The 19,842-nt window shown below is 40.0% G+C and overlaps 1 protein-coding gene across 1 annotated transcript; it reads right to left on the reverse strand.

Moving 5' to 3' along the window:
* Positions 1-153: 153 nt before the first annotated feature.
* LOC308328523 (calpain-2 catalytic subunit-like) lies at positions 154-11,592 on the reverse strand. The gene is made up of 22 exons (XM_080782406.1): positions 11,364-11,592; positions 8,077-8,224; positions 7,869-7,938; positions 7,019-7,137; positions 6,756-6,889; positions 6,459-6,627; positions 5,875-5,958; positions 5,674-5,759; positions 5,486-5,560; positions 5,216-5,376; positions 4,562-4,731; positions 4,430-4,441; positions 4,010-4,218; positions 3,609-3,654; positions 3,271-3,336; positions 3,092-3,149; positions 2,924-2,988; positions 2,594-2,662; positions 2,416-2,494; positions 639-755; positions 484-542; positions 154-368 (listed from the first exon to the last, which is right to left on the reverse strand). The coding sequence occupies exons 1-22, from the start codon at positions 11,450-11,452 to the stop codon at positions 345-347; spliced, it is 2,109 nt and encodes a 702-aa protein (XP_080638532.1). The 5' UTR covers positions 11,453-11,592; the 3' UTR covers positions 154-344.
* Positions 11,593-19,842: the final 8,250 nt, after the last annotated feature.

Consider the following 19,842-nt stretch of genomic DNA (forward strand, 5'->3'; position numbering starts at 1 on the left):
TGATGTACTGTTTATTTACAAGGTGCAGTTGTGTAGGCTTATTTTTTATTTTTTATGTAATTGCCTTTTCTGATTAAATAAAGACGCTAACACAATGCTGAATGCTGTATAGGTTCGTTTGTCAAAAATGAATGAATTTCAATGAATGGCAGATTGGCAGAGGTTTCAGTTCATCTTTATTTGGTTTAGTATAGCACACAATGCAGTATAGTCAATCTCACTTGAAGAAGAAAAACATGGACCAAGCATTTAATAGAATTGTGCAAATCAACTTTTCTCAGAAGGTTATAGGCCTGGATAAGTAGACTGACGTCCTTTTAGTTGAGCTCTTTCTTTCTTGGGACTTAGTTGATTGCCAGGCACAGCCACTGTAAATGAGAACAAACAAATCCATATAGTCTGAGAGAACTTGTCCAACAACAGCTCTAGGAGCTGGATAGACTCGATTGACTTGCAAGATTATAACATTTGTTTTATACACACCTGTGACATATCTAGTTCAATCTTCCCTGCGTGACTTTCGTCCAGAGTTTGGAACATTTCTGTATGAGTAAAATAAAACATATCACTCACATTTAGATCAACCAAGATACGTTTATAGATGTAGCCTATGTGTGTTTGTTTTTGGTTGCACTTACTGAAGAGCATTTCAAGTTGGATGAGGCATCCAACAAAGCTGTCAAAATCAATGGCATAACGGGAGTCTGCATATCGATCAACAATCCCTTGTAGCACAGCACTATTGACTTGGAAACCTTATGGGAGGAAAACACAACACAGTGATTCTCAACATATTTACCAGTCCACCAGTTTGATATGCTTTAGGCACCACAACCCCACTTTTTATATGATTTATTTGTTCATTTAATCTCTGGGACCCCAGTCACTTTAACATCCTCAGTAAGCTATTCATTTGACTCTGAGAAATGGAACTATGGACCTTCAAGGGTTCTTAACTTCTTTTGGTTCCATATGGAACTTAAAATGTACCCTTATAATTTTGTTCCATTTGTACAGAACTGTAAAACTCCAGTTGGTTCATTAATATCAATAATTTAGCAAAGAACCCTCTGGAACCACAGGGAGACCCAATGTTGCAATATAGTCTATTAGCACACGGCAGGTTTCAGAGACATGGTATTAATTCCATTCATAGCAGTTAAAAGGGTGATGTATGAAGTAAATTTGTAGGCTTTATGATAGACGGCCTCTCCCATGCCTGTTTGTGTTCAGAGAAATTGAATATGATCATTTGTGTACAACGGCAGCAGCTACTGTAGGCAGAAGTCCCCAAACTGGCTTATCCGGTCTGTATGCCTACTACTGTACTGTATGTCCACCCACAACAAAAACAGAGTCATAGCCTACCTACCTAGTGCACATTCATGTCTTCTACATACATGCTACTGTATGGCTTGATGTTTGGTTTCCATAATTTCTGTTACTCTGTTTCTATTTTTAGACCTCATGTTGTCCATAATACACTTGCCCAGACAGATTCCTATACACGGTGGTTAAAATCTCTAACCATGTCAGGAGAGAAAAAAATAACCCATGCCTCATGGATCATAATTCTGTTTTATCTCCTGGTAAAACAGTGGTATTTACTATTTATCATTGAGGCAATATAATTATTAGTTATACCCTACCCTACCCACAGAGTCTGCCTGCCTGCCTGCCTGCCTGCATGTTGTTGTTTTTTGTAAGATAACTTGTGAATGAATGGGGAGATGTTAATTTGGAGGGAGTGATCACACAGCTGCTTTGCGGTAAAAAAACAAAAAAGGTGAAGGTCACAGTTACGGTCAAGGTCAAAATAGAGAATGGATGGGTGGATTTTCATGAAACCTATAGCTGTTCTGAAGATATGATTACAATTTGGGTCAAAAATGGCAAGGTTAAAGCAAGGTCACAATCGATAGAGACATACAGCAAGAGATGTTTGCACCTGTAGGTGCATTTGTTTTATTTATTTGTATTAAGCAATAGCCATTGCAAATTTAATTTAATTACCTTTTAATAAAATACAAGGTCATCATTATGTTAGCTGATTCATGAATACTGTTTACCATAATAGTATTTATAGTCTTCCCAGCATTGTAAGTTTTGTATAATGCATAATTAATATTGGCTTTCTACGTATATATGGGATTGGTGTAGCTTAAATTGTAACCACCCACGTATGCCCTATATACTACCAGAAATAGATAAAGTAGCCCATCTACTAGTCCACAACAAACTTGTAAATCTGCTATACTCACTACTTTTAAAACATTATAAATTAAAAAATATTAATTCCTGAATTTCTTAGAATTGTTTTGTTGAAAATTGCCTACAATGACATGCGAAAAATAGGGACACGTCACCAGGGAAAATGTAGTTGAATGACATCATTAGTGATATTGATATTTTTACCTGCTTTTGTCAGTGCACCTCTCATTTCATGGGAACTCATGGTTCCAGATTTGTCGGAGTCATGACCCTTAAAGATTTCCTGCAAATGACAAATACCCAGGTGTATATGTATCATAGACAAGTAAAGGTGCATGAAACTAAACTATTTTCATCAGAAATAAAATAGAACATAGCCTACCAGGTATTTTTGGATTTTCATCCAAAGCTTGTGGAATTCTATCAGTCCCAGTTTAGCACTGCCATCAGTCTTGAGCATGTTAAGTTTAATAAAATTAACTTTTTCTACGTACGTCTGTTTAATAGGTGTTTTGATGCTGTGTATTATACATATTGTTTTTCATAACATTTTATGTTATCTAAAGGCTAAAAAAATGAAATTCATAACTCTGGATAAATTCTGTACATCGATTTACTGTTCCATGACCATTCTCAAATAGTATTAGAACTAAGCACATTTGGTTGCAAGTCTTGCTAAATGATGATATGGTTTAGTCTAAAAAGAGGATACATCCAGCAGGTTCACAATGTGACGACCTGTCTCCAGGCTGAAGCCATCCGTTTGGATATCAGTCCCTGGGAGGGGGACACAGTTGTGGGGACAGTGTCATGCTCATTCCTCAGTTGATGAATAGTAAAGGCTATGGCATACATTAGGAACATTGTATACTCCACTTACTCTTAGAGACAATTTGATTCAAAACTTGAACCAGTTCAAAGACAGATACTTCTGAATCCTGCATGGGAAAATGTATTATTATTGTTATAATATAACTGTTGCTCCATGTTCAAGGTGAATTATGTTTTATTACATTTCTTTATTGTCAGTTCTTGCTTACTTTCCTCTGCAAAACTTACCTGGCCAGCGACCTCCTTGAAGAGGCCCTTGAATAGTGGATTAACATCACTCTCAGATATTTCTGCCTGGATTTCAAATGTAATGTAACAAGTTTGAGGCATGAGTCATGGGCCATTTCATATTCACCAAAATACTAGATCTAATGTTGTTAATACAACATTGGATCCAAACATTCTGGTCGAGTTACACCCCATCACGTTTATTTGAGAAAATGGGAAACAAAGGATTAAACATTAACAAGACAGACCTAAGATCTAAAAGTGTACAGTTAATATATACCGGTACAGTATATAAAGGAATATTATTATTATTATTATTATTTTATTTATTTTCCTACCTCCTCCTCCTCCTCTATTTTAGCATCGACGTCGTCCTCCATTGGACTAAAAGGGAAAATGGACTGTTTAGGATCATTAATATATGTTGGAAATGTTTCCATGTGACATTGCAGTTACAGGAAGGAACCCTGGGTGTATGGAATATTAGATTTGATCTAGGAAGGAACTGAAGCTGATTATGACACTTGCCCTTCGTCTAAATGCCTCTAAAGTGGGCTAAGCATTAGTTTTGCAAGCAGAGTTCTGCTGTACAGTGTGAGATCACACCTTTGTTTCTCCCAAACCAACACTACATAGACCAGACTGTGAAGGTTTTTAGCCACTAGATGGCTGTATTCACTAGATGGTAAGTATGTTTCATCACATCTTGAAGCCTACTGAATCGAGAAACAGCTCTTACCTAGTGGCAGCCTGCTTTTCTGTGAATACCCTGAGAACGAAGGTGCCTTTCCTATGAGGCTTGAAGGTTGAAGGGATAATGACATATTCTCCCGGGGGAAGTTTGTGACGGTCACACACCTCGCGCATGTTGACAAAGGTGCTCATAGCCACGAATCTCCGCCTCAGCAGGACATCTGGGCCCAGGTGGACATTGCTCCGACCTTTGTACTGAAGAGTAAAATAAGTGAGCAACGACATGCAGGATGGAAGGAAAGATCTTAATAACAATGGTCTAAATGCACCAAATTGCATTAATAATAAATCAATTAATAATAAAGTTCAACAACATGAAGTAATGGTGGTTGTTTTGCATTTAGAATTTGAATGGATAAGCAAATTCAGCAGTGCTGCCATGCAAAACAGGCGATAGGCTACAAACCTCTTCTGGAACCTATACAGGAAAGAAAGACAGAAACATATATTAGGGATTTTTATTCATAATTTGAAAACATATAAGGTGCAATTGGATCTTGTTAAATGTTCTTGTTAAACAATGCTGTAGTTTAAAAACCTCATAGATGGTAAAGCCAATGGTTTCAAGGTCACGGCCGAGCTTCTTGTTCCGCCGGCTGTCTTTCTGCATCAGACCCACCAGAATCGTACAGCCATCCTCCCCGTCCAGAGGGTCATCATCCACATCCTGCAGACGCACCACAAACTGTGGGTTGGATGCGAACGTGACTGGAACACAAGGAAGATAAACCCTCAATATAATAGACCATAACTGAAGCTGCCAGGCTGGACGTGACCATTATAAGCCATAGAATAGACACAGCAAAAATCATCTTTTACTTTATCCACATGAAGTGTCCCTATATTATGGGAATGTCATAATAGGTGAAACTTTCAGTGAAAATAGGTCAACTTTCAGTGAAATTATATGTGAGCTTGTAGATCCGTTATTTGACATACAACCAAATATATAGGGTTCAACCACATACAATTAACCTTCACCCCTTGGGGCAAACATTCAGCAAAAATAGCCGATTAGAACACAATATTTGAGCTTGTATTCGACAAAGAGATTTGCTACAGGGCCTATTAGATCCATGAGGGACACTGGTCAACAAAGTCTATTGCTACACATTAACTACGTAAACATTGATAATGTACAGTAGCCGTGTGGCGACAAAGTAAAGAATAGCCTAATGACTTCGGTACCTACCTTGGTGATTGAGGCAACCTCCAGCAGTAGAGCCAACCCTCCACGTTCCATCAAACTCATAGTTGTTCCAGTGTCCCACCTCATCACTCATCAGTGCATCTGGGGTCAAGTTACAGATCTCAACTTTAGAGAACTGCTTGAGGAAGTCTTGATATGACATCCTTAGGAGAGGGGCGAGAAACAAGGTCGTTTAACAATTCGGATTATCTCGCCATAACTGACAGAGAACGTTGTGTTGCACCTCGAGTGTCACAATGGCCTTGGATTTACCAAAACTCTCCATCCTCAGTGACGTGATTCAGCTTGGGTTTCTCATCATCAGAGACATCGTTCCATTCGCTGGACCTAATTGTGATGAACAGCAACACAACAACAATTGTGATGCTTCAGTTGGGAACTCAACAAAACAGCTAGCTGCTGTTGATCTATGAATTTTATTGATTATGACATTAACTGACCCATCACTCCATGGCCCGTTCCACTCCACCTGACCCCAAGGGTTCCTGATGCGGACCAACTGAATTGGGTTGCCATAGACATGAACCTGGGAGAGAGTATACAGCAATGTGCAATGTGTTTTGTATTGCAAAATCAGAAGATTCATAGGGTGCCCCTTTATATATATTGCACAATACCCTGTCTCATGCAGTACTGTTTACCTCTTGTGCACCGGTGACGGAGTACGCATGTCCTTTGACAAGTTTACGAGATGTAACTGCCTCTGTCTCATAGGAACTGGTAATCTGAGAAAGAAAAGTGATGCAACAGAAAATGTAAACCTATAGCTGAAATTGCAGTAGCCTGTTTCCTGCTGTGCTCTCAGAGAAGGAAAACAATGTAGATCTGATCCCAAAGGGAAACTGGAGCACACAATTGATTTATACTTTTTATGAGGTGTATTAGACTACTGTGTGCTTCAGTTAAACAATAGTCGACAAACAATTAAGGTGGAAAAGCGGCACTCCAAAATAAACGTGCAAGACAGTACTCAGTTTATAATTTTTAATCTGACACATTTCTGCACAATTAGAGCTAGAGCTAGAGCTAGTTGAAATTTGATTATTCTTAACTATATTTTGTTAGCTGATTGTTGTTAGCTGACACGGCCAAGGAAGGCACACAGAAGTGTGCTTCAGTTTCCTTTTTGTGATCCAGATCAAAATTGGAAACCTATTTGGTGATTTAAGAACCAAATGAACAATCAGTATCAAACAATTACAACAACTAGAAAACCTAAACCTACATCTATGGAGCAGCCCAGGAGGGAGCCCTGGCCCAGCGCCCTCTTGATGATTTTGAAGAGGTTTGCTGGAGCCTTGGACAACAGGTACGTTTCAGCTATCCCCCCTGTGAAGTCCTCAAAACCCTCGATGGTGGAGCCACCTATGAGAGCCTCGTAGCTTCCAATCACCCTGTTAGCCAGACCAACAGACAGTAGAAGAATCAGAAATATTCTCTTTTTAATTTTTCTTCTTTTTTTTAATGCAGTCGATGAATTTGATGCAGAAATACATTTCATAAAGAGTAAAAAGATTCATACTTTGCATAGGCCTTCTCCAGAAGGGCACTCCAGAACTCTGAGCCCTCAGCAGATTGAACAAACAACAGTTTCCCATCTCTGGAGGGCAATCGGTCATCAACCACCACATCCACCCAGTCACCATATTGCCAGAACTGAGGATAGATATTGTTTGAGGTGAACTATGTGATAATTTCCTGGATGTTAAATGGTAAAATGGTATATGTACTATAAAAACATAGCATTTTGCTTTAGTGGTTAGATTAGTACAGAATTTGTTCAACCTGGAAGTGAAATATCCCAGCATAGCCATCAGTGAAGCTCTGTCCTGGAGGAACCACACGAGCTAGGATCCGCTGGTCTAGAGTCAGTGAGGCTATAGCAGCCAGAAGCCAGCAGTCACCTGCGAGGTACATGATTGCAAGTCAAATAAAAACATTGTGAAACTTTTAGTTTGCACAGTACTTCACAATATAACCAGTAAAGTACTAGCAAAGAGCCCCATTGTTACAAATAAAATGTTGTAGGATACACCGACTTTTTCTTTTTACTTTGAATCTTCCTTCTTTTTGTAATGACACAAAACATTAAACTAAGCAAAAATCTAATAAGTTAATAAGTAAGTAAGTATAGCTAAAATATTTCACTCAGCATTCCAAAGTAAGTAAGTATACTGGTAAGTAATTATTCCTAATTGCAGGGATACTGTTACTAGCATGTCTTTTCTCCAGTTTTCCCACATTAATTCACTGACATCTGGTATTTTGATTCACATATTTGTTTTAACAGTCTTGTAGAATGGTACAACAACAACAACAGTTATTTTTAAGCCAGAAAAAACAAGAATAACCCTAACATTGCTCATTGAGATAAAAATATGACTATAGTAAAAATGTAAAGGTGTTCATACAGATCAAATGGGATCAAGACATAGAAAAAACACCAGACAATCCGGGCACTCAGGAGTAAAAAGAGGATAGTCTTTATTTAATTAAAAGGCATTTGCCAACATGTTTCGACCATGAGAGGTTTTCATCAGGGCGAAGTTCTTTGCCCCATGCCAACTGAACAAAATATTTCCTCCCCCACTTCAGCAGTACTACCTTGCAGTACTACTTATTTATCTTTACTTACCCAGTGCACCTTGGCAAATATCTGTTCTGGTGGCCCCACCATAAATGAACTTTGGGTTGGAACACAATTCCTACAAAGTACAGAAAAGAGAATAAACATAAACAAAATCTACTTTATTCCTGGATCTTACAAACTCATCAAATAATTAATGATACCGTTAAAGTATCACTGTCTTTTGAGTGGCTTGGCTCTCATTGCGTATACTTACCGATGGTCTTTTCCAAACTACACCCCTCGTCTTGGAAGAATATGGTCCAAGCTCATTGTAACCCAGGGATCTGCTACTAGCTGGGAAGCGATCATCCTCAAACGTCCGTCCCGTCTCCAGGCATCGCTGGCGCAGAGTCTGGAAGTCCTGTTGATTGATTGATTGATTGATTGAAATTCTTTATTTGGAATACCCCTTGAGATACAATATCTCGTTTTCGAGAGGGTCCACAAGCATACAATCAATACAAGATAATTAACAGAAAATAAAAAAGGAAAACAAAACAAAAACAAAAACAAAACACAAAACAAACAGTTACAAAACACAAAACAGGGTATCGAACTAGACAAGCAGAATAGCAACAAGATGGAAAAGTTGTTTCGTCAGTATCACTGTTACTATAGGTCAGCATTAAATACATTTCATTTGGGTTCCAGCATTGGAGAACTTTTGGTGAAGAGAAGCATTAAGTTAATCTTATTGATTGCAAATGAGCGTATAGTAATATATTAGTAAAGTATAAAACTACAATGAACAAACCTATTGAAGCCTTATGTCCGATTGGGAACAAGAGGAGTAAGTAATATTAAGTAATGCATAATAGATCAAATGGAGTGAGATGGTCATGGGCATGTACATGAGGTCGTGAAATAGGAAGACACTGCATTTTTGAACATAGTAAAGGATGAGATGGTTCGAATATGTGTTGGTAAATTGTTCCAATCAGAGGGGGCTTTAAATGTGAATGCTTTCCTACCTAATGCATTGGGGACTGCTGGAACAGAAAAATAGGGTTGGGCGGAGTGCCTCAACTGAAAATTGGTGGTGGATGGTACTAGAAACTGTTTAAGATATTGTGGATAGTTGAAGTGTATACATTTAAAAATAAATTGGGTCCAATGAAGCTGTCTTCTTACAGTGAGAGAGGGCAATTCAAGATTATCATACATAGTGCAATGGTGAGTTGTAAAAGGACAACCTAGGATAAATCTGCAGAGTTTGTTGTAAGCTATATTGAGACTGTTCAAGTTGGATTTGGATGCGGTTTGATACACGACATCAGAATAATCAAATATGGGTAAGATAAGTTGTAGAACTAGTCTTTTTCTGACAGAGAATGAGAAGCAGTTTCTAGAGCGATAAAGTACTCCAATGCTGAAATTAGCTTTTCTTATAATGTGGTCAATGTGACATTTAAATGAGAGTTCAGTGTCAAGCCACATGCCCAAATATTTAGTATGTTCAACTCCTTGCAATAGAGTACCATCCAGGCTGGTAATAGAACAGGAGTGATTTAAAGATTTAGATTTAATATTTTGACGTGTTCCAAAGATCATTGTGAAAGATTTGTTTTTGTTGAGTTGTAGTTTGTTGGCTGCTAGCCAGTTTTGTAAAGTGTTAAAGTCTGATTGTAGGGCTGATTCAATCTCTGGTATAGTGGTTTTGGAGGTGTATAGTACCGTATCATCGGCATAGAGTTGAACATTACATGCGGAACAGATTGAAGGCAGATCATTGATAAATATAGTGAATAGAAGTGGTCCAAGGGATGAACCTTGAGGCACGCCTCGTTCCTGAACTGTCAAATCCGATTTACAACCTTGTATAACGACACATTGCTTTCTATTATGAAGATATGAATTGAACCATAGCAAGGCATTACGAGATAAACCAACAGAGTACAGTTTGTCTAAAAGGAGGTAGTGGTCTACCAAATCAAAAGCCTTGGAAAGGTCAATGAAAATTGCTCCAGTTAATTTTTTATTGGCGGATGCTGATGTAATATCGCTTGTAAGTTTCATTAAAGCAGTAGTTGTGGAATAATTTGACCTAAATCCAGATTGATAGGGTGATAAGATATTGTTCATGTTAAGGTAGTGTGATAGTTGATTATAGATTAGCTTTTCAAAAGTCTTTACAATTGAACAGATGATTGAGATGGGTCTATAATTGTTGGGTTCAAGTGCATCGCCTCCTTTGTGCAAGGGAGTGACACGAGCACATTTCCATACAGCAGGTATCTGACAGGTGGTTAGTGACATGTTGAAAAGATCACAAAGGGGGTACATAAGAATATGAGGTGCTAATTTGAGAAATTTAGTTTCTATATTGTCTAACCCAGGTCCACTGCTCTCCTTTAAGTCATTGATTGCATCATATACCTGAGTTGGTGTTATTTTCCTAAAGGAGAAGGAACTATTTGTCTGTAAGTTGTTAAAAGCAAAAGGCAGGTCAGGCGTTGGTGGAGGACAAACTGAGGAGAAGTGCTGATTGAATGCTTGAGCAATTAGCTGCGGATTATGTAATATCACATTATTCACTTTTATTTGATTAGAGGATGTGGTTTTAGCAGATGGATTTGTTAGGGATTTTACTTTGCTCCAAAATTGTTTTGGATTTTTAAAGTCACGCTGTAGCGATTCCTTATAATAATTAGATTCTGCATTTCTAGTCAAAGTTTTGCTTTTATTCCTCAGTTGTCTGTACTTCTCCCAGTCATCAGGAAGCTTGGTCCTGCGAAATGAAGCCCAGGCATTGTCTCTCTGTCTAAATAGACTTATGAGTTCAGATGTGATCCAAGGGAGATGTCTTCCCTTCACTCTTGTCATTTTATGAGGAGCATGTTTATCTATGACTTTATTAAATTCAGAGTATAAGAAATCCCAGGCATTATGAACATCTGGTATTAGTTGATACCTATCCCAGTTAATCAAAATCAAGTCATTAATAAATTGATCAGTATTCATTTTTTTGTATTGTCTGATTTTAATTAGTTTTGGTGGTAATTTCGGTAGTTTGATTTTCCAAATACAATAAACAATTGAGTGGTCGCTGAAGCAGTCAGACATAACCCCTGATTTTAGAACTCTATTTGGGTGTGATACTAATATCCAATCGAGTAAAGATTGACAAGTGGGCGTGATACGAGTGGGCTCAGTGATAAGCTGGGTAAGGTTCAAATTGCCAATGATGCCCTTAACTTTACTGGAGGATCTATCCATCCAGTTTTTATTAAAATCTCCCATTATTATTAATTCATTTTTATTGTTAATAGAATTTATAGTAGAGGCCAAACAGTTGAATGAGTCAGCAGGTGCAGAGGGAGGTCTGTAAATATTTCCTATTATAATAGATTTATTTTCATGTAGAGTTATTTTTACAAAGATGCTCTCAAAATGGGAAGGCTCAACAGCAGGTGTGACCAGTTCAGAAGCGAAGTTATTTGACACATATGTAACTAGACCACCACCCTTGGATCCCCTATCAGCCCTAAAAAGGATATAGTTTGTTGGGCGAACTTTAACGCCTGCTTATTGGTTCCGATACCTTGGGCCCTCTTCTTCTGATGAGCCAGCCGCCCTGCGGTGGATGTCATCTTCTGACCCTAAGAGCCACTGAAATGTAATTTGTTTAATGTATGTAGTTATTGCCCTGGAATACAGAGTTCCCTGTTTGTGAACTGAGTTGTGAACTGATGGTTGAACAGCAAGCCTGTCTTCTTCAGTCCTTTGTTTGTCTCCAGTGATTCTCGTGCTCCCTTTTCAACCAGCTCAGGTGACAGGAGAGGGGGATGGGTGTGTAGACAGGGTGGGGTGTCTGGTGGACAGGTGAAGCAAACTGTAACCCTAAGCAAATCTACCATTGATGACCCTGACCACAGCAGGATTACAAACAAGACCACGCCTAAAAGCAAAAGACCTGAGGCTCCTAGCTGTTTCACTGAGTGCGTGAGTGCGTGCGTGCGTGCGACCGTGCGCGCGCGTGTGTGTGTGTGTGTGTGTGTGTGTGTGTGTGTGTGTGTGTGTGTGTGTGTGTGTGTGTGTGTGTGTGTGCTGTATGGACTCACTGTAGTAGGTCAGTATGAACAAAAATAATAGTGATTTAGAATAGAGGTTTCACTAGTATCACTAGAGTATGGTTTAGAAGGATATTCCTAAAAGTTAAGGGAGGGGATCATGAAGCAACTGTTTGCAGACTTAAGCAATATGGTTAATCAATATTGAAAAAACAACACTTGTTCCCTGCAGGCTATGCACTTCAGAGCCTTCTAGATTAACAGACACATACAGTAGTCCTCCCTAGCTTATATCCAGTGATGTTGGTGTTGTGTAAAAACAAGTAAGCAAGAGCCCACGGCCACATTCATTGTGAATGTCAAACATATAAGCTCAAATAACTAGTCAGGTGTACGTGTCTCCTACATACTGTTATAGCTGTAAAGCAGTCTCAATAGTTCTTGCTTTATGAAACGTTATAAGAAGAACATACACCCAACACTACACAGAAGGAAACATGCATATCACTTGCTTTGTGGCTTTTGTATTGCAGGGAATCAAATCCTCAAAACATCCATTTCCATGCAAAATTATTATGTGAAAAGAAAGTGAAGGTATCTTTCCAATTCTATCCATACTCAATTTTGAGATTGACCCAGATTGTGATATTGACCTCTAATCTTTTCAACCCAAATATTCATCATCTCTTCAAAGCAGCCTTCAGTCCCAACATCCATTCTTGAGTTATTTTGCCAGTAGACAAACTGATAGACAAACAGAATAGGGTGAATAACACCCATCTAAATGTATTACTAGAAGGCAATGATACAGATTGGCCAGCCGGCATAGAGCGTCGCAGTCCCGCCCCCTTTCATGGCGACTGGCCCAGGAAATAATTCCCCATTAATTTTTCTCATAGACATTTCAAAAAAGTATTTATTTAAAGACTTTTAACCCGATTCTAAAAACACTTCTAAATCCTGCACTTCAAATATTTATATAGCAGCATCACATTTTTTTAATACTGTACAGAACCCCAAAACACCAACACCAAAAGGTGTTCCCGCCCAGACAGCCGCGGACAAAGCCAACTCGGATCGTGACAAATCATGACAACAAACACAATATTTTGGGCCAAACAAATAATAAAAAGAAGAAAACAACAAAAAAAGTGTTTTTTCTTCTTTCTAATTATGTGTTCGGCCCAAAATATTGTGCTTGTTGTCACGATCCGAATTGGCTTGGTTCGAGGCTTACAGATCTTTAAATAAATACTTCTTGAAATGTTTATGGGGAAAATGCATGGGGAATTATTTCCTGGGCCAGTCGTTGTCATGAAAGGGGGCAGGACTGTGACGCTCTATAAAAGGTAAGTAAGTCACTGTACCGCACTGTTGTGACGAAAAGAGAGTTGAGCCAGAAGGCAAAGCTCTCTGTTTACCGAGCAATCTTCGTTCCTACTCTCACCTATGGTCATGAAGTGTGGGTCATGACCGAAAGAATAAGGTCGTGAATACAAGTGGCCGAAATTAGTTGTGGCTGGCATCTCCCTCAGAGATAGGGTGAGAAGTCACACGAGAGAGACTGAGTAGAACCGCTCCTCCTTCGCCTGGAAAGGAGCCAGCTTAGGTGGTTCGGGCATCTGGTTAGGATGCCTCTCGGGCATCTCCCTAGGGAGGTCTTTGGTGCACGTCCCACTGGGAGGAGACCCCGGGGCAGACCAAGGCACAGTTGGAGGAAACACATCGACTCACTGGCCTTGGAACGTCTCGGAATCCCCCAGGAGGAAGTCACTAATGTTGCTCTGGAGAGGCACTCTGGTGGAGCTGTTGCCCCCGTGACCCGACTATGGATAAGCGGTTGAAGATGGATGGATGGATGGATGGAAGTAGTAAGCAGTAATAGTAAAGTAAGTAATAATACAGATAGTGGGAGAAAATCTAAAATTGCTTCCACTACAGTGTAATACAAAATACTGTAATAACTCATTTAATGAAACTGTTTTTGATTTTGTTTATTTTTAACCTTGCTCAGTGCAGCACTTTGGAACTGTCCGGGCTCTGGACAGGGTCCCTCACCAGGGTCCATATATGGAGCTGATATCACAACACTCACAACATCACAACAATATTTGGGCATCAGGGCATGCCTGACACAGAACTCCATTATGTACGTGTGTACGTCTGTAATCCACGTAATTCGAGAACCGTTCGCCCCACTGACCACAAAAGGCCTCTGCCCAGGCTCTGGACAGGGCCCCTGCCCAGGCTCCAGGGTGGCCTGTTCTGACATCACAACACTCCATATTTGATCCAGATACAGAAATCTCCATATATGGGCATAAAAGGGACACAGACAGATGGGTGGAACGGGTACTCTGACACGGGTACAACTGGTATTGCATAGCCGGTTGGGGCATGGATCTCCAACTTCCATTGTTACCGACTCTGGTGCTCTACAGCCGGGCACCGGTCTAGTTATCATAATGGACTTTGATGTTTCTGAATAACTTTATTGACAGTGTGAACTGACGACAACCATGGGTATTTGGACTATCTTTTTAAGCTCTATTCTCAGCACAATGCTTCAGAGGTGGTTATGTCTCAACTAATAGTAGAGGAAGGCTGGCCATGAAACTGTGAATAGCATGTGTTTACTGCCTTGTTTATGACCATGACACAAATGTGGCTGACTCTATAGTGAAAGACATACTTGAGACATCTGTCAGCATTTGCTCATGCAATTTTGGACTGATTTCCACTTGTTGCACAACCTTTGTATTAATTAGTAATATTATATTGTTATATTAGTAATGGTAAGAATTTCTAATACTTACTGACAGTTCCAAACAAATTCACAGCTTTATAATTGATAGAGGCAGATGGTCCCGTGGGCCTGGAACTACACCCCCCACCTCTCCCCAGCACACAAATGCATGCGAGTGCTATAGGCAGAACCAGCCTACACCTACATTAAATGTCGGCTACAGTCAGCACAACTGCCTGTCTATTTGTTTATTTATAGGAAACACATTTCAGTAAATAGCACATTTTACAGATTTTACAAAACACCCATACTTGGGAATGGGAATAAACGGGGAGAACGAATTACGGTACATGCTTCACAAAATCACACAAACTCAATCATCTTTCTATAAGTTTACACAGGGCCGGTTTGCGATCCATAGAGAACTTTTCTCAATTAGTGACCACATTTCTACATTCAAATTTTAAATGTAGAAACCTGTTTTATTTGTAGCTTATGCCCTATGTGACCAATAGCTATCCTATTTGAAATGTTTTATTTATCTGCAGGGATGCAGGCAGGACCTACATTTTACCCCATTGAAATGGTGAAGAACATCTGCGCAGCTTTTGTATTTCCATGAATGAGACAAAGTATTTTAGGTTGTATCAGCACAGGCACAACACTGTGATTGCCATTGGCAAGTTGTTAAAAACAAACAGCAAAACTAATCAAACAAAACACACACTTACTTACTGACATATTATAAAGGACCTTACCTTGTACATGTGCAAAGGGGACATGCAGGGACCGGGTCTTCAACAACCAGTCAGTGTAAGAGCTAGGCTCTAGCTGCTAGGGTGTCATGTCATCAGTATTTTAAGTATGCATTTGTCCTATCATCAGCAACTGCAGTGAAGAAAAGGAACTTGATAAGACACATTTTCAGAAAAATCATCATTTGACCAGCAAATAGTGAAACGAGAAAAGAAAGAAGGAAGTACAGTACAGTACAGTACAGTACAGTACATGAAACGGGTTGCTGTCACCAGTACTTTAAAAGTCCCATAAATATATTTTCATATGTCTCTATACAGTATGTACAAGTCAAAAGTACAATATTGTCATTGAAAATAACTGGAGTGAAAGTCCAGTCCAGTCAAGTATTGAAAAATCTGTAGGCTACCATTTATCATTTCTGATTGGGTGGGAAGCATTTTTAGAGAAATTTAGACCTAACTGAACACTGTTTGCCTCAGTGCTGCACCGACAAGGTGCTGATGGGTTACTGTTGGTCAAAGAAGGAGAAGATAGATGGATAGATAGACAAACTGATATGATGATAGCATGGTTTTCTATGCATTTTGGTGGTTTTCGGGGATATGACCCAGCAATTTTCTTTTGCCCGCACTGGCCTTTTCTGAGAGACAGTATGTAATGTATTATGATGAATCTTTGATGATGCACAGACAGAGCCCTCTCCTGGTTAGTATTTTAACAGCAATCAAAACACAGTGTTATCATGGCATATTCCCATGTGAATTACAATGTTTTGTTGGGATATCATAAGAGCCATCTCATAATTTATAACTTATAGAACTTGTAAAAAAAAAGCCCTTATTTGCCTTTATAAAAGCCAATTAGAAACTGCTTGTGAGTTTGTGGCTTGATATTTGGCAAATAAATATGCTTTCTTTGTTCAATGTGGGCCTTTGAGAATGCAGCAGTGATTAAGCGTTAATACAAATAAATGTAACTTGACATGATCAGACAACGTGCAAATCATTATTTAAACCCTACATGGTTGACGGGAACACGTCAGGGCTTTATACTACATTTCACTCGCTGAGAACAGCCGATTTCTGCGAAAGCTCCCCACACAATACGGTTGCTGGGGTGTAATCATCACAGTGTTATCATTTACAGTATATTAAGTGTAGGAGCTCAAGCAGCTGGGCTTATTGGACACCATTCTTTATCTCAAACTCAATAACAGCAAGCTAATGTATAATAAATCCTTCGGTTATCTTGTTTGGACATACAATTTGACCCAATTCCTTCTGGCCATTTTGCTTCGAGTGGGCAATTTTGAAGGGAACTTGGTGAAAAGACTTGACTGCCACAGGATGTGAGCAGTACTGTTGTATCCATCATGACATCTATAGAAGGACTGGCGAGGACTGATCTGGTTGCACAAAGCATATACAGTAAGAGATGCAATCATGCACCAACAATGCCTCTGGCAGAGTGAGGTCAATGTGGCAGAGTCTCGGTAACCCAGGCATTTGAGGCAGTGACACAGGGTCACCAGTCACATCTACGTGACACGTGAGCTATTCTATATTTCCATTTAGGTTTATTTATTTATTTAATCAATAGTTTATTTAATCGATTAGTTCTATTATCTTATCAAAAGTATCAACTGAAAAAATTCCAAAACTAACATCCAAAATTTCAAATCAATGGAGCGCAAAGTACTCACATTTCCACACGTTTGGAAAACGCGAAAGCGTTCGTTTTTTGGTGTGTGCAAAAAGTGGAAATGAAGTGGAAATGAAATGAATACGTCGTCCATTGATTTGAAATGTTGGATGTGCTACACCTTTTGGGGATTCTTTTCAATTATTTTGATACCGGGCGGTCATTGATGCACTGCACAACCTCTTTTTCTTATTCTATTAACTGTTGCATCCCTATGAAACCCCTGCAATCGAGCTGGTGTTCAAGGGGAAAAGGGCAAGGCAGTAGGCAGTGGGCACACACCGCATCATAACATGATGTAGATTCAGAATTGCATCCAGCTGCAACCTTTAAAGCTAAGGTCATCTCCTCTCTCTCCTTTACTTCACAATCAAATATTTGATAGAACAAACTCAGAAATACTTTCTGTTGAGTGTGTACAGTGTTACAGTATGTACATTATGTACAAGTATTTAGGTATTTCAGCATTTTCATTCTCCTCAGCTTTACAGCCTGTAACTCTGAGGAATCTGCCAGCTCAAATTTAAATGGTCCATCTGGCGACACCAAGTTAGCTTTACAGAAGCTTTGCAGACAAGTAAGAATGACATGACGACTATTTCTCCCTCTGAGGAATGTTACAATTTGTGTTATTGCGACGGTAGGTTGCAGTTTACTATGAAAACCTGCACGAGGCGTCTCGTGACTGTCCATCACGCCTCGTGACATGCTCCATATATGGCCAATACAGAATTCATTCCATATGTTTATCTGACCTCATTCAATCCCTTAGATCTCCATATAGGCTACTGTATGGAGCTTTGATTGATTGATTGATTGAAGAATGTATTAACAGATTGGAGAATTACAGTACTTTTCAAGCACAACTCAATACAAAACTGTTAACTGTGGACGACACCATAAAGCATTACACTTGTTTACAATAGGGTCCACAATGTTCTCTCTAGGTCGTCCTCAGACGAGCCCTCCATCGTTGCTTCCAGTCATCCCGGTTCTCCATACATCCGGCCAGCTCGTTGGTGTTTTGCGCTCCTGCGTCCTTCTTGAGTACATCCACATATGTTAATGTGGACGTCCTCGTGCCCGGTGCCCGTGTGTTGGTTCCCACAACACTAGTTTGCTGGCTGGCAGCTCTTGGTGTCTTTGGCAGTGTCCTGCTAGTCTCATTCTCCTGGCTGCTATTTTCTGGCTCACCCTTGGCATTCCATCATAGTGTGTTGAGTGCTGCATTCTGGTGTAGCACCCATCAAGAGACTTCTGCAGGGTTGGCTTCAGGCTCCAGCATTCACTGCCGTATAGGAGAACAGACTCTACCATTGTGTAGAAGAAGCTGAGTTTAGTTCCATACACTGGCCATGCCATTTAGGGCCCTCCATGCAAGTGCCTTCCTCACTTTCAGATCTTGTTCAGTTGAGTTGACCCATGAGCCCAGGTACTTGAAGTCCTTGACTTCCTTCAAAGCAGTGCCTTCTGTTGTTGTGGTTGAGGTGGATGCTCTGATGGGATGTTATAGGTGATAACTTCAGTTTTCTTGGCATTCAGCCAGAGGCCAACCTTGGCACACTCTGATTCCACTCCACTGGTCAGGAGCTCCTGAGCTTGTTCCACGTGGTCAAAGAGCAAGCTGATGTCGTCCACATAGTCCAGGTCTGTCAGGACTACTGTTAGGTGTCATCTCGACCTCCTTGGTGTTATGGTGAGGCCAAGATCCTGCTCTCGTCCTTAGAGTGTAGTCGAGGATTATGATGAAGAGGAAGGGGGCTAGGGTGTCCCCTTGCAGTACCCCAGCCAAGATGTTAAACTCCTCACGGAAAGGGTGGGACATTCCATATGTTGATCTGACCTCATCAAACCCTGTACACCCAAGACACGCTCTGCTGGAATGGATCATCACCTATAGATCTGCATATATGGAGCCGGCCAGCAACTTTACATCTGAACTCACGGACACCAGATTAATACTTTAACTCCTGCTTCTTAACTGTACCGTCTTAAGAAGCTCTGTTGTTTCAGCGTGACCTCGCTTCTCGCCCTCAGGGTGTCTTATTGGTAATGATTAAAAATGTAGGTAACAGTGTTTTAATAATATTGCAGTGTTCCAGGGTGCACATTGGAGAGGGTAGGGATTTCCCAGAAGGTTTCATGGCACACGTTTCACACATTATTGCAATTGAATTTACATATAGGCTCTATGGGCATGTTAAGTTTGTGACGTGACGGTCACCATCCATCGACCACTCAACATGTTTGTGACACATTTGTGACACGACACCATCGTCCACAAGGCAATTTTAATATAGGATAGGATAGAATATATAGGATACCATTTATGTTGTGTTATCATGAGGAGGGTTATACCATTATGAGAGTGTGTGTGTGTGTGTGTGTGTGTGTGTGTGTGTGTGTGTGTGTGTGTGTGTGTGTGTGTGTGTGTGAGACTGTGTGTGTGTGTGTGTGTGTGTGTGTGTGTGTGTGTGTGTGTGTGTGTGTGTGTGTGTGTGTGTGTGTGTGTGTGTGTGTGTGTGTGTGTGTGTGTGTGTGTGTGTGTGTGTGTGTGTGTATGTGTGTGTGTGTGTGTGTGTGAATGGGAGGATCTGCATGGGGTTCAATACTAATAATAATAATTTTATGGGAGGAACTGCATGGGGTAACATTGATCTGGCTCCAGTGCATCAGATATAACGGTAATTTTTCCTTTCCAGTAAACAGCTTACAGTGGAATGCAAGGCCTGCTATTGGCCCAACCCCCTTTGGGCTGGGCTAG

Source organism: Protomyctophum bolini (assembly GCF_963924005.1).
Source record: "Protomyctophum bolini genome assembly, chromosome: 14".
Classification (NCBI taxonomy): Eukaryota; Metazoa; Chordata; class Actinopteri; order Myctophiformes; family Myctophidae; genus Protomyctophum; species Protomyctophum bolini.

Excerpts from the sequence above, each read along its gene's own strand:
- LOC308328523 (XM_080782406.1), bottom strand. The coding sequence starts at position 11,452 with ATGACATCCACCGCAGGGCGGCTGGCTCATCAGAAGAAGAGGGCCCAA. Across the intron at positions 7,939-8,076 it reads TAGTTTGGAAAAGACCATCG|GAATTGTGTTCCAACCCAAA; the intron begins GTAAGTATACGC and ends TGTACTTTGTAG. Across the intron at positions 6,628-6,755 it reads CTGGAGAAGGCCTATGCAAA|GGTGATTGGAAGCTACGAGG; the intron begins GTATGAATCTTT and ends TCTGGCTAACAG.